The sequence below is a fragment of the Pseudorasbora parva genome, chromosome 17 (assembly GCF_024679245.1).
Source record: "Pseudorasbora parva isolate DD20220531a chromosome 17, ASM2467924v1, whole genome shotgun sequence".
Taxonomy (NCBI): Eukaryota; Metazoa; Chordata; class Actinopteri; order Cypriniformes; family Gobionidae; genus Pseudorasbora; species Pseudorasbora parva.
The window spans coordinates 9,602,850-9,620,500 of NC_090188.1; the positions used below are offsets into that span (position 1 = coordinate 9,602,850).

A 17,651-nucleotide genomic window follows, 5' to 3' on the forward strand; every position below is an offset into this window, starting at 1 on the left:
CTTTTGGGAGATTTATACCCTTAGCAATTATGTTTAGTCCTAAAATTAATAGAACAGTCTATATCCTAATTGTTCTAACATTAAAGGGATAGTTCACCCAAAAATGAAAATGCTGTCATCATTTACTCACCCTCATGTTGTTCGGGCCTGTATGAGTTTCTTTCTCCTGCTGAACACAAAAGAAGATACTTGGAAGAATGTTTCTAACCAAGCACAGAGAGCAACTATTGACTACCATAGTATTTTTTCCCTACTATGGTAATGAATAGTTGCTCTATCTGCTTGGTTACACACATTCTTCCAATTATCATATTTATTTATTTTCTTATTATCTAGAACTAAGAAACTTATACATGTTTGGAACAACTTGAGGGTGAGTAAAAAATTACTTTTTTGGGTGAGCTATCCCTCTAAGGTTTATTAAGATGCATAAGGCACACAAAGACACTGCCCCTGCGTCCCAATTTGCATACTATCCATACTAAATAGTATTCGAAAATAGAATTAGCATATGTCCCAAATCATAGTATGTTGAAAAGAGTATTCCAAAGATACCCAGATGGTTTACTATTTCCGGTCTGAATTTCGAAGTACGGATCGATGTGCTCTCTAACGGCTGATATTGCCCACAACCCATTGCGAGTTGGACAAGGATTCGATTAGAACTACAAACGCGGATAAAAAGCGTTAAAAAACTACAAACATGATGGCTGTGCAAGTTGAGAAGTTTAGATAAAGTTAAGATAAAGACAAGTTTGGCCATTAACTTTTAAATGCATAATTATATTTCAACTGCAAACACATGAGGAGAGTCTCTGCATTAAAGACCCACACATGGCAGATCAACGTGCGGCTACATTTCTCTCCGATACGGTAGGAGATTAAACTGAATGTGGAGGATTTGAACTGTGGCAAATCTGACGATGATGGACAGGGCAGTTAAACGGTAACGGGATGCACGTAACTAAGCGACAGAGTCCATTAAAGATGGCAGAGTAGTATGTCCCGAAGCTTGTATACATTTCTGCTACACACTCAAAAGTATATACTTTTTCTTCACAAAAGAGTACATACTTTTAGGACGTAGTATAAGTAGGCGAATTGGGACCCAGCATGCATAATTTGAGATATTGAATTATTCGGATAGATGTTTTCTTTGAACCATACATTTTTATGGTATGGTAATATGGTATAAATATGGAATATTTTTTTTATTAAAGGTCCCATTCTTCACGTGTTTTCGAAGCTTTGATTATGTTTACAGTGTGCAATATAACATGAGTTCATGTTTCGCGTGTAAAAAAACAGTATTTTTCACACAATTAACTTATCTGTACAGCGCTGTTTCCTCTGTCCTAAAAACGGCCTGATGATTTCCTTGTTCTATGAAGTCCCTCCTTCAGAAACACGTAACGAGTTCTGATTGGGCCAGCGCTTCACGTGTTGTGATTGGACAGCAGCTTAGCTCACTTTGCCTGGAAAGGTCCCGCCTCTTAGCATAACAGGGAGATGCAAGCGCTGAATGCGCGCTCTTCTCCACGTGAGAGAGCAACAAGACCACGCCCCCTTTTTTGCATGTTCTTGTGGGCAGAGGGTTAGTCACCAAACGGTTCTATCAAGTCATTACATCCCTGCACTTCCTGCTGTAGTCCAAACCGGTGTCATGACAAATCCTGTCCCCCTGTGAAATCGTGTCCGCTGGTAGCGGTTTTAAATGCCTGATCAAAAGTTGTTATACATGGTTCTGGACAAGCAATTGTTTAAAAATAACTAAATAATAGACTAATAAACTATGAATTGATTGCCATACTAAGTACACACGCAAAACATTTATTTGAAATATGTCATTGATTGCTATAATGGGAGCAAAAACATGTTCTGAATTATATACTTATATAAGCACTTATAGCTTCAGTTATATACTACTAATATATGAAACATATGCTTTGTAAGACATTAAAGACTATTTTAACACAATTTAAACAGCAAAAATCAAAACGCGATTGTGTAAGAATTGTAATCAGGCTCTGAACAGATAACCTATTACAATTTATTTCAGCCAATAGAATCGCTCTGGGGGTCCTTCCGGACACGATTTCACAGGGGGACAGGATTTGTCATGACACCGGCCGTTCACTGTAGGCTTTGAAAGGGAACTTCTGTTAAATAAAATATCTCGCTTGGCATTGAACTTTGAGCTTTATAATTTTACAGGTATTTTTTATGCTCTAACAGCAACATTTCACACTAACTAAAGTTTGAAAGATGGAATCGCGAAGAACGGGACCTTTAATAAAAGGGTAAAATTTAGGGTAAAATGAGCTTTCATATTACATGGTCATGTTTTTTGCTTGTTTGAGAACATTTGGTCAATTAAAGGCACAGTATGTACGTTTCGCTGCTAGAGGTAACTTATTCAAAACAAATTTGTAGCTTGATGATGTGGGGAATGAGTGTGAAATCATGGTAGTTATAGACTTGGCTCTTAAACTCCACGCCCGATGGATAGGAATCTGACGGACTCAGGCAGAAATCATGTTCATGAATGAGTGAATGTATCAACAAATTATTAACATTACGGTTGTATGAAGCAGGATGTGCTGAGAGCCCTTGGAAGCGAGTGAGACCTGTGTGAAACTCTGCTCTTTCGATTCCGTATGTGAGGTAACGCAGTGCTGTTTTAATGGTTAAAACAATCAGACTACATTTATTTGAGTGTGTTGAAAGTTATGTCATAACATTACTGTGCGTTTATTCAGTGGCTATATGAGACACTTGTTTTACCCTTTTCAGGAATCTAGATCGATATTAGAATATCATCTTAATAAAAACAGGAGGACTAAATGACTGTTGCTAAATGACATGCAATTAATGTTCAAATATATTGTACAATGAAGAAAGGTCTCTCTGATTATGCTATGTCAGACACTTAATAATGTTGTTTCTGAGGCATGGTAAAAACATCACTCCGGCTGAATCAGGAAAATAGCTGATTTATCTGTATTCAAGCATGGTTGGAATCATTTGGGTACACAGGTCACAAAATATGTAACATTGTTCAAGTGGTTTTTGGATATTTTAATCTAAAAAATCGTACATATTGTGCCTTTAAATGTTAAACATAATGACATGAATCATCTCCAGTAACTGTTCATTTTATTCTCAGATTCTGCAGTTGGAATAACAGGTTCATTGGCAAAAAGGGGTGCATCGTTTAGGCAGAGTTTGGGTCTGAGTACTAAAAAACACAAACCACTTCAACCTGTCACAGAGGCCATTAATTCATCCGAAGAGTTGAGATCAGATAGTGTGGCGAGTATAAACAGAGTGTTGGAGCTCAGAGACACCTATACTCTGCCTGAGATACCACATTTGCCTTTGTCAGGTGAGTCTTCATCGCACAAGTATTCCCATCTCTAGGTGGTTGACAAAGAATTTTTCAACATCATGGTTTGAGATGAAAGTTTTTGACATTGTGACTGGATATATATATATATATATATATATATATATATATATATATATATATATATATATATATATATATATATATATATATATATATATATATATATATATATATATATATTCAGTGCTTGAATTCACAGGAATGCAGACAAAATTATAAGCAAGGCAAAGAAAAACTTTTTTAGATGATAGTGACTTGACCTACTTTATGCTAGCAAATTATATATATTCAACCGTATCCGGTCGGCTAAACTCTGAACACATCTTCCCTTTTTAAGAATGACTTCAGTGCCGTTCTTTGTTCTTTTCTCAGAGTAAAGCTTAACTTCAAGTCTTCCGGAGGCGCGGGCAGAGCTGATTCGAAAGACCGCCGCCGTTCGCCAGTTTCTGTGTTACTAGAAGCACGCAAACGCAACTCGGCCGTCGTCATTATGGCCCCGCCCGCCGACTCTATACACGATGTGATTGGGCCGTCCAGATTCTGAGGAATACAGCTCAGATAGGAATTGAGAGTTGCTAGACCACACTTGCGGGCAAATTAAATTTGCTGCCACTAGGGTGCGTCTAGATTTCTAGACTAGGTCAAGTCACTATCATCTAAAAAAGTTTTTCTTTGCCTTGCTTATAATTTATATATATATATAATTTATATATATTATAATTTATATATATATAATTTATATTAATATATATATAATTTGCTAGCATATAGTAGGTCAAGTCACTATCATCTAAAAAAGTTTTTCTTTGCCTTGCTTAAAATTTTTTCTGCATTCCTGTGAATTCAAGCACTGAATCATCTGAACAGAATGGACATGCAGCAACAATAACAAAACTAAATTCTAAAAAACAGTCTAAAGAGGTGGTAAAACACATTCTTTCAAAGGCCTGATTGTGTTTGTGGGGTGCGCTGTGGGCGGAGTGCCGCCATTAACTTTACATGTTTTCAATACTGACAGGGAGTTGTAGCCTGCTGAATTTACAACACAAGATCATCCACTTCACCTGATATATGTAATGTGACATTACGTGAGGGAACAGGGTAGAAAATGATTGTGTTAGTTGATCGGTAAAGTTATCACCGGTCGCCGGTATATGTTTAAACACTGACGGAGATGAGGCCAGCTGGATTTACAACCTAAGATCATCCACTTCCTCTGAATGATAAGTGAGATTTTTCGGATTGTGTAATGTAATTTGAAGTGTATGAACCTAAAATAAACATTAAAAGACACTGAGCTCAAGTCAGTCTCTCACTCAATCAGTCTCTGGCTCAGCGCCAGTCAACACGCTAAAACACATAGACGAAAAATAAATCATACTTACAGGTTATGGCCCATAAACGGCTTCTGTTTTGAGTTGGAACTGCTTCATCTTTCAGGACAAGCCTTTGTGCGAACCCTGCATTTAACTTGCGACGATTGTGAGATATCCTCCGTGAAAATGTAGCCTAGAAATCTAGACGCACCCTAGCGGCAGCAAATTGAATCTGCCCGCGATCGTGTTGTCTAGCAACTCTCAATACCCTTCTGAGCTGTATTCCCCTTACTCTTGCCGGGCCAATCACATCGTGTATAGAGTCGGTGGGCGGGGCCATAATGACGACGGCCGAGTTGCGTTTGTGTGCTTCTAGTAAAGACAGAAACTGGCGAACGGCGGTCTTTCGAATCAGCTTTGACCGCAACTCTGGAAGACTTGGAGTTAAGCTTTTCTCCGAGAAAAGAACAAAGAACGGCACTGAAGTCATTCTTAAAAAGGGAAGATGTGTTCGGAGTTTTGCCGACCGGATACGGCGAATGTTTAATCTATCAATGAGCTCCCCTTCACCGTCGTTGCTCCGGTTGGTGTAGCGCTATCCTATCGCGTGCAGAGGGAGTTTGAAAGACAACCGTTTATCCCGCCCCTCGGATTGAGCCCTGTCTATGGTGAGTTTCCAGACCAAACATCTTGATGTGGGTCTGGCTTGTCAGGCCAGTGAAAATGTGCAGCACAGAGAGCGAGATTAAAATTTTAATCATTGATCCCTAACTCCCCGTCCCTAGGAAGGCTGAACAAAGTGGACCTACAATCCGGATGAAAAGAACAGTTTTTCCTCTGCAAAATGGCCTCGCCCCCCTTATTTACTATTCTCTGAGGAGGGGTTTATGTAAATATTGAACCCGCTGATGTCAGCGAGTCTCGAGGAAAAGGCTGTAGTTCCCTACCGGCCGTTTGCTGTAGTCTTTAGAAATTGATTTCTTTAAAACCAAATATCTCCCTTTGCTTTAAACTTTGAACGTTGTAACTTTGTAGATGTTGTTTATGCTCAAAAAGCAACATTACACACTAGCTAAAGTTAGAAAAGTGGAATCGTGTTTTACCACCCATTTAAAATAACCTTATATACTTACTAATCTTATAATTCAATATGGTGTACACTACCGTTGAAAGGTTTGGGATCCTTTAAAAATATACTTTTATTCAGCATGGACACATTAAATTGATCAAAAGTTACAGTAAAGACATTTATAATGTTACAAAAACATATTTCAAATAAATGCTGTTATTTTGAACAATGTTTCCATAAAAATATTAGGCAGCACAATTTTTTTTCAACATTGATAATACATTTTAATAAAATAGGATCATGTGACACTGAAGACTGGAGTAATAATGCTGGCAATTCAGCGTAACCATCACAGGAATAAATTACATTTTCAAAAAAATGTCCCAGTATCACACTTTTTACTGTATTTTTGTCTTAATCAAATAATGCAGCTTTATTGAGCATATGAATTTTCTTTCAAAGAGATTAAAAAATCTTCCAGACCCCAAACTTTTGAATAGATGTGCACTATTTGCTCTCTCTCTCTCTCTCTCTCTCTCTCATTTTGACATTTGACATTTTGGAAAGCTCATCATGTGTTTATATAGCCAGAGGATCACTCCTGATTGAAATATAATAGCTGTTGATGCAAGGGTGTTATAACTCCTGTATAATGACACAAATCATGCAGTCCATTTACTAATATTTTGCTTTTTCCCTGCTCTATTCTCCCACTGTACCATATTATTTGCTGCAGTAATGGAGATTAACAAACTGATAGAGAAGGAAGTTTTAGAGGAGGCCTATTTGAATCTACTGTCTCTACGTTTGGAGCTTCAGCAGGACCGTCAATCTCTAAAACAAGAAGACTGTCCCATTGAACTAGTCAATAAAGAGAAAGACCTCAGTCTGCTCTATGGCACACTAAGAAAAAAAATGTCTGATATTGTTCGCAACTCCAGTGATGTAAACAACTCCAGTGCTCTGCCTTCATGCAATAAAGAGCTGCTGGTGTATGTAGCACATATTATCCTGGAGGAAGAGAAGAGACAGGGAGAACCAGGAGCAATGCAGGGATGGAGGGAAGCATGGAGGGACGCGGTACGCGACGGGGTCCGGGATACTCTGAAGAAAATTCCCCTGAATAGCCGCGAGCAGAACGCTTCCTGGTTGGCAGTGCATCTGGGGCTTCTGGGTAAAGCTGTGGTGGAGAATTTGGAGAGGGTGAAGATCGAACTTCTGAGCTCATATCCAGCAGACTTTAAAGTGTTCGAAACCTATGTGTCCTGCCATCATGAGGCTGTAGGAGAGCATTTAAAGAGTCTTCTGGAAAAGGTGACAGAGCTGAAAGATTACTACGCTCTTCTAGATTTCATTATTCATCGCTACCCAGGGTAGGTATTCCTACATTAGAATTTGTTTGAGTAAATACAGCTGGTCTAGATCACTTAAAAATATATGTTGTTGTCGTCATTGAAAAAGAAAGGCATGCTGTTCCAATTCCTGTATTAATTATGCAATTAATTTGACACACAAAGAATATCCTGGCCGTTTGTTCCATATAATGAAAGCGAATGGGTAACTCAAGCTTAAGTCTCGAAATTACAAAAATGCACCATGTATGCATCATAAAAGTGAATTATATGACATACAGTACACTACCATTCAAAACTTTAGCATCAGTAGCATTTTTTGTTTTTGAAAGAAGTCAAACTGCATTTATTTGATCAAAAACATTTAAAACTAGTATTATAAAATATTACAATTTAAAATAACTTTTTAAAATTTGTATTTATCTTAAAATGTAGTATTTCCTTGTGATGGAAAGGCTGAATTTTCAGCATCATTTCTCCAGTCTTCAGTGTTACACGACCCTTCAGAAACTATTCTTTACATTATAAACGTCTTTACTGTTACATGTGGTCATTGTAATGGGTCCTTGCTTAGTATTAATTTCATTCAGAAACAAAATCATACTGATAATAAAACTTTGAATGCTAGTGTATTCAAGGTCTTCTAAAGCTGTAGAATAGATTTGTATGACATTGTTCATTTTTAGTCATTGTTGACTGGAACTCCACATCAGGATTGACATCAGTGGCATTTAATCAAACAATCATGATGTTATTGACACATATTTTCAAAAATGGATTTACATAACTCATCCACATAGGCCAATCAAAAGACTAATACTGCGTCAACCAGAGGCTCTTGATATCAATGTCCAGAGCTCCAAACATCTACTTCTCAAATCATGAAAGGTCTAGTGGTCTCAATGTTGTTTTTAAATGACTCAAAGCTTCAGTTTGATAAATTGCTCATTGTGATTTATTCCAGTCCTCTTCAGAGCTTATATGGATACTCGTGTATGAACTACTTGCTGATATTAATTGTAAAGTTAATTTCACAATAAAGCAGAGAACCATACATTTAAAGGATGTGGCATGAGAGTTGAGAGTCACATGTACTATGACAGATTATGAGATTTATGATTATAGATGTTCATGATATGACTGTAACTAAAAGTGTATTCAACCGCTGTTTCCATAGTGAGAAGATAATGGGAAGCAGCTCTCTGCAGCCAGAGCTGAAGGAAGCTCAAAGAGTGCTTTCGCTGGACAAAAACTTCCTTGATCAGATTAAAATCAAATACTGCAGTCGCCTACAGGTAGAAGCACGTCTGCCATCTGAGATAATGCTAGTAGTGAGACTGTACTGACAGTATGATTAACTAAGATCCTGAAGTCAGTGTCCACTCTTGTACTTTTAACAGGCTGACATGAGAGCATCACTTGACAGAATTATTGAGTTGGAGAACGAGGAAATGTGGAAAGAAAAGAGAAAGCCAAACATTGATGAGGGACTCTACAGCTCACACATAGACATGGACATCTCGACGGTAAAACTGCACTTTCATAAATAGCTCGACTTCCCTCAGTTTTAAATGGAAGCCAAATAAGGGTCAATGGGAAGTCCTTTGATTTCACATTTATATGGCCACAGTAACGATGGAATTTGTTTGCCAGACGAGGGCAGCATAGGACCCTTTTCTTAATTTGTACTTCGAGTCTCACAGACCTCTGTTTCTCAGAGGTTTAAGACTAGTCCCGGACAAATATTCATTATTGTGCTAGTTTACCCGTAAGCAACTTGCACAGGCATATCTTTAAATATGTCAGTGACATTGTTTTTTCTCAATATTGAGAAATATTTTTTACTCCAGTAGCCTAATTTTGTTTGTTTTTTGTAAGGCCCGTTTATAAAAGCCTGTTAAAGTACTTTCAGTGGAGGGGCAGTAAAATATTAAACGTATAAAGTTTTGTGTGTTTGGAAAAACATGAGATTGAGTAAATTAAAGCATTTTCATTTTGGACTGAACTATCCTTTTAATGTGCCGAGCTCATTTTTTCTAGCATAATTTGTTTGCAAATGCCACTTGGTTTATTTTATTTTTCTAATTCAGTGACATTCAGACATTTTTAAGTGGTTTAAGTGTCCAAATGATTTTGGGCTCACTGTAATAATAAAACTGCAGAAGAGAACAAAAACACATTTATGTTGTTTTCTTTCCCAGAATATTAAAGGGCATGTTCAAGCATCTGGCAGAATCGATGTAACCCTTGAGCAGAAGGTTGTCCGATCCTGTTTGGAGGAACTGAAAACCTTTCCGAAAAGGTTTGTGATAAAGAACTAACATGCTGACTGGAAGTAATTTTTGTAATTTAACAGCTCTGAAAGCTTCATATTGTATGTGCAGAGACTTTGTTCCACTTAACAGATGTTATATATTTATTTTCTGATTTGAAAGTAAAAAAGGTTACCATAGGGTCATTCCGTGTCATGTAGAGATCAACAAGAGATCTCTACATATTTAGATTTTTTTAAAGAAAGCCAAAATATTAAATGTCATGGATGTATATTTCATGAGTAGTTCACCATTTTTTAGAGCAGGGTAAAAATTGGGAGCCAGGTTACAGGGGTGTAAAAATGACTATAGAACGATGGCAACATCATTATTTTATTTTTACACGGATATTGGTAGGTCTATTATTAAAACATTTCGAATTTTGCCAGCTTTGTTGCATTATATGCCAATGGTGACAGTTCAAAAATGAGAAAAAATAACTTTTTGTGGGTTTTGCCCAAAGTTTGCATGTCTGTAACTTTAAATGTATTAAAGATATCTTTGATTGTCATTCTTAATAAACTTTTATTTTGTAATTCTTTAAGGCCCTATTTGGTTCAATACCATTCATATGGGTATCCCATTGCGACTCCATGTCCATATTGTTGAATTGTACCAATTTTCAATAGCCAAAAAACACTCCATTTGACCATTTCAGTGGATTTCTGGCACAGACAGGTGTCTTGAAAGAAAGCAAAAATCTAGTTTCAACAATTTTGTTCTTTAGCTGTTCCACTTTGAAAGAAAAAAAAGTATCAGCTGTATGAAAAAGTACCCACATTTGTTTTTTGAAAATGTATGTAAACTTTACTCCATGTGGAGATTCTTATATCTCTAGAATTGAACCATATAGGGCCTTAAACATGTGGATACCAAAGAAGACTAAGTTCCAAAAGATATAAAGGTATATTAAGAGACCTTTAATATTTATTTTCAATCTTTATTGTAAAAAGTGCTTTAAAAATGAAGGTGACTTGACTTGACTTCTTAATACATTCATGCAAACGCATGCAAATGCAGACAAAAAGTGCCATTTCCCATGTTTTAACTGCCACCATTGGCAAATAGCTCAACAAAGATGACTTAAGTCAACAGATTTAACTTATAGATCAATCTCTGTAATCTCTGGTGATCTCAGGTGAAACAGAGCTCAGGTGAAATGTTTATATTTTGACACCCCTCCACAAAATAGTTTAGATAACTCAGTAAATTTACATCTATTTTTTTTGACTTTCATCACTGTTTATATATCCACTGAAAAAAATAGGAACAAACTCAATCATTTGAGCCTGGGAAGTTTGTGAAATTTGTTAGATTTTTACATGAATGATGCACATAATTTTCAGTCTTCCGATTAAATGCATTTCCATATTTATTCCCCCTCAACAATATCGGACAAGTCGCGTGATTTTAGATAAACATATTCCTTTTACTATCTCTGACTGTCGTTATCTGTCTCTGAAGGTTTGAGTCAGTGTTTGTTGAGTGGATCAGTCCTCTGTCTAACTCCCCTCTCTGGACACAGTATCACATCAGCTACATCAACAGCTTTACAGCCCTGAAGTAAGTCTTTTACATATCACACAGCCTAAAAGTATATTCTAATTTTCATTTAAACTATTTTACACTCATGTTCGGGAGGAGTAGAATAATATATAACTTTATATGTCTAGTTCCACAATCAATATTAACTCATTAGCATTCACTCAGAAAGATTATGTGAGTGCAAGAGGTGGAGAAAGCTTTTTGTTGACTTTCACATTCATCTCAATGGCAGAAGTTCAGACATTCAGAAACCAGCTGCTTTAAGCCAATCACTTTAAATGCCATGAAGTCATAAATAAAAAAACACATTACACAAACAATCAGTCACGTGATTTCGAGGAATTCATGTTTCATAGAGGCAGTCAGGCAGCTGGCAGGGGAAGTCCCTGCCACTGGAGAATATTAATGGGGTGAAAACCCGTAGATGTGTTTAGCTAAAATTTAAACTAAAGATCTTGCATGGTTCTAACTAAAAAAGGGTTCTTAGAAAATAAAACTAAGAGATTTTAGATATGAATGCTTAATTATTACAAATCAGAAAATTGTATTAAGATGGTCATTATTATGACATAAATGCATGCTCTTGTGTGCCTTGTTGTCAGCTGAAAAGGGACCCAGAAACCCTTAAGCCTATTAGCTATAACCCAATACATTTGCCAAATGTGATGCATTGCCTTTCAAAAATCCAGGGTCAGTAAGTATTTACAGTAAATACTTGTATTTAGCAAGGGTGCATGAAATCAAAAGTCACAGTAAAGATTTTAACATTATAACCCCTTACTTATGATTTTACTTATAATGTATAGTATAAATATGGGGGAGGGGGGTATATTCATCTAATATATGAATATATCTCATATATTAGAATGATTTCTGAAGAATCATGTGACTGGAATAATGGTGCTAATTAATCTTTGCCATCACAGGAATAAATTACAATTTAAAATGTATTATTAAAGAAAACTGTTAAAAAGTTCTAATAATAATTTACAATATTACTGTATTTTAAATGCAGCCTTGATGAGCATAAGAGACTTTAAAAGCTACAAAAATCTCACAGACCCCAAACAGTGTATATCAGCACACATTCACACGTCAATCATTTATTTCTGGTTTGATGTATTTGTATGTATGTAGTGTATGTGAACTGAATTATTTCAAAGGTAAGCATTGGTCTTCCTATTATCCTATTTAACTATTGTGATCTATATGTACTATATTTTCTGAGCCTAAATCACTAGCTATGATTCCATCCACCTATTTTTGTGTGCATTATGGGATATTGCATAAAACATTCTGCATGGAAACGCCAAGATGTGCACAGATTCTAAAAATGCACATAAATTGCTCAAAAGCAGAGACATTTTTATCCAATAGGAAGATATGCGCATGTGTGATTGGATGACTGGACAAAATGCTGCTTTATTTCTTGACAAATGTGTAATGCTATATTCCAATTTTGTGCACAAATTAAATTCATAACTTTGGATGGAAACATAGCTAATGTAGCATTGCTTAACAAAAAAAATAATAACAACAACAACAATAATTATGTAAAAGTAGTGAGCATTAAACAAACTGCATACAGACAATTCCCAATTTTAAAAACTTTAAAAAACTTTTTTTTTATTTGTTTTACTACATTTGCTGTAAAGCAATTATAAATGAATTAATCCATTAATTTATTTCTCCAGAGAGCACATGGAGGGCTTTAAGAAAAGCTGCCCGATTCCGCTAGAGCTGGTTCAAAGGGAAATAGATGGACTTACCACCAAATTGAGTCAATCTGTGATGGAGCACTTCAAAACGGATGTCACGGTGAGCTTCTGAGACATTCATTGCTAAAAATAATTGTTAAACGATCACAATATGTTGAGAGACACGCCAAAAAAAAATTACAAAAAAGACACTCAGTACCATTTTGACAGTGACAGGTAAACTGACCTGATGTTGACCTTTTATGAACTAGAACTACTTCTTTACTTTTAATTGATGAATTTGATCTACTTCATCTGTGTCTTGATCATCGTTCTGAATCTGATCAAGGTGGAGTTTTTGGAGAGGAAAAAAATGATTTTCTCAACTTTTTGTTTAAAATGTTGCCTTTTTTATGAAACTTAGTGTTGATAAAAAAGAATGAATAATAAAATGTTTAAAAATACAGTTAAAGGTATATTTCAAGTATAAAAAATATTTATATTTGAACATAGTACTATAACGAAAGTGTAAAAATAATATATAAATAGTAAACTGTAAGTATAATGTTATGTTCACTTAAGAAAACCTACAAGTATACTTACAGTAAAAACTACTATAGTTTACTGAGAGTACACTTCAAAGTGTACTTTCATAAAATAAAAAAATGTACTTCTTGTATTAAAATAGTAAACTACTAATATACTTATAAGTTCACTTGTAGTACAGATGCAGTACAAATTAGAAACCTAGTTGTACATTTAAAGTTTACTACTGTTACACTTATAGTACACTTAAACGTATACATACTATAAATAATATAGTATAAATAGTAAACATACAAGTTTACAACTAGTACACATTGATATTAGTATACTTACTACATTAAGTATACTTCATAAAATGGACATTATTTTAAGGGTGGGGATTGTGCCTTAGTTCAATCAGGGCATTTAAGTAGCTTTTATATATGTTTTATATATGTATACATGTTATAAACTTGCCTAAGAAAAAAAACATTACTGGTGTGCATCTTAAGACAAAACAATGCCACTAACATATTTTTAAATATGCCAGGGCAAATTGCTTTCAGTTAAAACAGCTCAATAATCAATTTTATTATCAATCTTACGCAGTCTGTGAAACCAGTGCAATGTGTGTGAAAATGCATCTGGAATTTAATAATTCATTAAACGTGTAAGTTTGATAGTGGAGTGAGTGAATATTCACTACAAAAGCTTCTGTTTGTAGCCTTTCCTCAGGAGACAAATGACAGCAAAATGGTTTTCAGTTGATGAAGACTTTTCACAGCTGATCAGCAAAACTAAGATTCTTTCTGAACATACCAAATACATGAGCCCAAAAAATAAACAGGTGAGACTACTACCTGTCACATCTGACAGTAACGGTTTACAATGCCCATCAATTTAATACTTCTTCATGTACTAATTGTAAAATCTCTCTCTGTTCTCTGCTTTCTCCTGCTTATGCATCTTTAGGCCTTTGTGAATGAAGCTCACTTTTTTGTGGTGAAGGAATATGTTTCTCAGCTGATGAAGAATAAGTACTTGTGCAAAAACAGGAAGAATGAGACAGCTGCCACAAAGATCAAAAATCAGTGGGAGGAAGTGAAAGAGATTTTCCAAGAAATGGTATAATCTCCATAATGCAAATTGGAACACCGGTGCTTTTTTATTAAAGTCCCCCTGTAATCAATAATTTTATGCCTTAAAAATCATCTTTGATCACCAAAAAGGCATTTTTTAAAAAAAAAAAAGTGTCCCTGTGAAGATAATTTATTCATGCCTTGAAGGGTTAGTTCACCCAAAAATGAAAATGAGATGTTTATCTGCTTACCCCCAGGGCATTCAACATGTAGGTGTGTTTGTTTATTCAGCAGAACACAAAAGAAGATTTTTAACTCCAACCGTTGGTGTGTCAGTCATATAATCATGTGAATGGGTAAGGATCTATGAGAGCAAAACATACAAACAAAAAAACATGCTTAGGCAATGCGCACAAAAACCCTGCTGCTCCTGATGACACATTGATTTATTAAAGGTCCTGTTCTTCGCATTTTTTCAAAGCTTTGATTATGTTTACAGTGTGCAATATAACATGAGTTCATGTTTCGCGTGTAAAAAAACACAGTATTTTTCACACAATTTACTTATCTGTACACTGCTGTTTCCTCTGTCCTAAAAACGGCCTGATGATTTCCTTGTTCTATGAAGTCCCGCCTTCAGAAACATGTAACGAGTTCTGATTGGGCCAGCACTTGTTGTGTTGTGATTGGACAGCAGCTTAGCGCACTTTGCCCGGAAGGGTCCCGCCTCTTACCATAACGGGGAGATGCAAGCGCTGAATGCGCTCTTCTCCACGTGGGTGAGCAGCGAGACCACTCCCCCTATTTTGCGTGTTCTTGTGGGCGGAGGATTAGTCAACAAACGGTTTTAGTGACGTCATTCATGAAGGAAGTGCAGGGGTGTAGTCCAAACCGGCCGTTCGCTGTAGGCTTTGAAAGGGAACTTCAACTTGGCATTGAACTTTGAGCTTTATAATTTTACAGGTATTATTTATGTTCTAACAGCAACATTACACACTAACTAAAATTTGAAAGATGGAATCGCGAAGAACAGGACCTTTAAGACACGAACCGATCGGTTTCTGTGAGAAACCGAACAGTATATGTTATTTTTTTACCTCATATCCTGATGAGTCTCATCAAGTTTTCCCATCGTCGATTACTTCCGCCTGGTGAAGTCAAACGGACCCGATCATAAATATATATATATATATATAGAATCCTCATTAGTGCCTGTGCCGGTCGAATGAGGCATCTGCATGGTATATATCTATGATCGCGTCCGTTTGACCATCAGGAGCAGCAGGGGTTTTGTGCACGTCGCCTAAGCATCTTTTTTTGTTTGCATGTTTTGCTCTCATAGATCCTTACCAATTCACATGATTATATGACTGGCATACAGCAACGGTTGGAGTTAAAAATCTTCATTTGTTTTCTGCTGAAGAAACAAAGACATCTACATAAGCAGATAAACATCTAATTTTCATTTCTGGGTAAACTAACCCTTTAAAATAGCTTGAATGTAGCTTCATTTAGGATATGCAAATTATCCCCACCTTCCCATCACTCACACCAGCTCAAATACCTGATTTACTCAGTCAACTTTACTGTGGTAAACAATGGCAAGTGGAAATACTAGTTTATTTCAGCAATATATGTTTAAACCATAGACCATAACAAAATATGAACGACGCGTCTTCACTACCTAAATCTGCGCAGTAGAGAGCAGGAAGTAGAGGCAACTGTCAATCATGATGTCACATCCCTGTTTTTATAGCATCAACTATAACAGCAACTAAAACTAAACTTATTTAAAGAACGAACACTTGAAGTGACATCAGTGTGATTAAAAACTACCTGAATTGGCAGAAACCATCTTTGGGGGAAAAAAAAGTATTTGAACTGTAATTTGATTGTTTAGTTTGTCTCGTGTCACATTAGAATACATGGAGGGCGGGGTTATGAGCTAAATTGGGACCAACCACCTGGGGGTGATGGAGACGCTTTGGCTTCACTTCTCTGGACATGTACGGCATGCTTAGTTTAAACCATAAACTAATTTTAAAAAAAAAGTGGAGTGGATCCGTGAATTATACAAGCTTGTCTATTAGTCGATGTATCAGACTGCTAATGCATTTTATGTATTGCTCTCTACATCGGACACATAACGGTAATTAAATAAATTAGCCTTCTGCTTGACTACGTTATAAAACAGCTAATAATGTGTTGCTAATGTTACACAAACCATGTTCCCGTTCGCCATCTCAGTCTGCTTTCTAAAAATCAGCATCCTTAAAAACACATTAAACAACTTAGAACATCAGTAGAGAAAGGCATATAGTTCATCATGACATAATGTACATCATGTACACAATTCACCCACTATATTGCTAAATGTACCTGATTTTTCATATCAACATAAAAATATACTGGGATAACCTGGCTTCTCTTGAGATGCCCCTGCTTTGCAGCATAGTTAATGATATGCTAAAGCCCTCCCACAAGTTGATGTGATTGGTTACAACATGCTTGTGACGTAGAGATCAAATAATAACCAAGGATTATTAGGAACTATACTCTCATTCCTGCGTAACAATCAAGGAACTGCTGGCGTACCATGGGTGCAGCGGCACAATGATATTACGCAGCGCTTGAAATTAGGCTAACTTCCGTCAACATAACCAGTGTGACAACCTGCTTGCACAGAGAGCGTGCTGGGGATTATTTTCAGCATATATTTCATCATTGCACCGCTTTACCCATGGTATGGCAGCAAAGTTCTGGATTATTACGCAGGAATGAGAGTATAGTTCCCAGCCATATCGGTCTAGAAAATACCTATCCATTTCCGTCGGTCTTAGTACACAATGTAACTATGCATATCAGGACATGTAAATAGGAAAATGTTGACGTTATTTTGTCACTTATTAAGCAGTAGGCTAGATAGAGCCGTTTACCTCCAGTCTTTGTGCTAAACTAAGCTAGTGGTGGGTCCGTCAGACAGAGTTATGGCACACACTGAGATGAGAATGATATGTATGGGCTTAACTCTGGATACAGTGAATAAGCTAAAGTACCAATAAGTGTGCATTTTCCATTAAACCATATTAAAAACACTACATAGACATATAAACAACATTAAAAACTTGATTTTCACCTCAGGGAATCTTTAAAGCATGCTAATATATGCCTTACTGCATCATTCTCTGTATAGAATTCTACCTCAGAATGGCTTCATCCAGTCGGGGACCAGCTGAGCGAAATCATTGGGTGCAGAAAAAGTGATGTTAAGCGTCACATAGAGACACTGGTTAAAAACTATCCAGACATCAGGTGCGAGTCATATTATGTGCTGTAGATAACCTTTA

General features: G+C 36.3%; 1 protein-coding gene across 3 annotated transcripts in view; it reads left to right on the forward strand.

Annotated features, from left to right (window-relative positions):
* The window catches only part of exoc3l4 (exocyst complex component 3-like 4), a 127,016-nt gene that overhangs the window by 108,638 nt on the left and 727 nt on the right, over positions 1 to 17,651 (forward strand). For all 3 annotated transcript variants that reach the window (XM_067422503.1, XM_067422502.1, XM_067422501.1), the window contains exons 4-13: positions 3,167 to 3,385; positions 6,531 to 7,167; positions 8,324 to 8,441; positions 8,547 to 8,672; positions 9,348 to 9,448; positions 10,923 to 11,021; positions 12,698 to 12,821; positions 13,950 to 14,072; positions 14,198 to 14,350; positions 17,498 to 17,616. In XM_067422503.1, the coding sequence (XP_067278604.1) occupies positions 3,167 to 3,385; positions 6,531 to 7,167; positions 8,324 to 8,441; positions 8,547 to 8,672; positions 9,348 to 9,448; positions 10,923 to 11,021; positions 12,698 to 12,821; positions 13,950 to 14,072; positions 14,198 to 14,350; positions 17,498 to 17,616 (1,819 nt within the window). The remainder of the gene's footprint in view (positions 1 to 3,166; positions 3,386 to 6,530; positions 7,168 to 8,323; positions 8,442 to 8,546; positions 8,673 to 9,347; positions 9,449 to 10,922; positions 11,022 to 12,697; positions 12,822 to 13,949; positions 14,073 to 14,197; positions 14,351 to 17,497; positions 17,617 to 17,651) is intronic.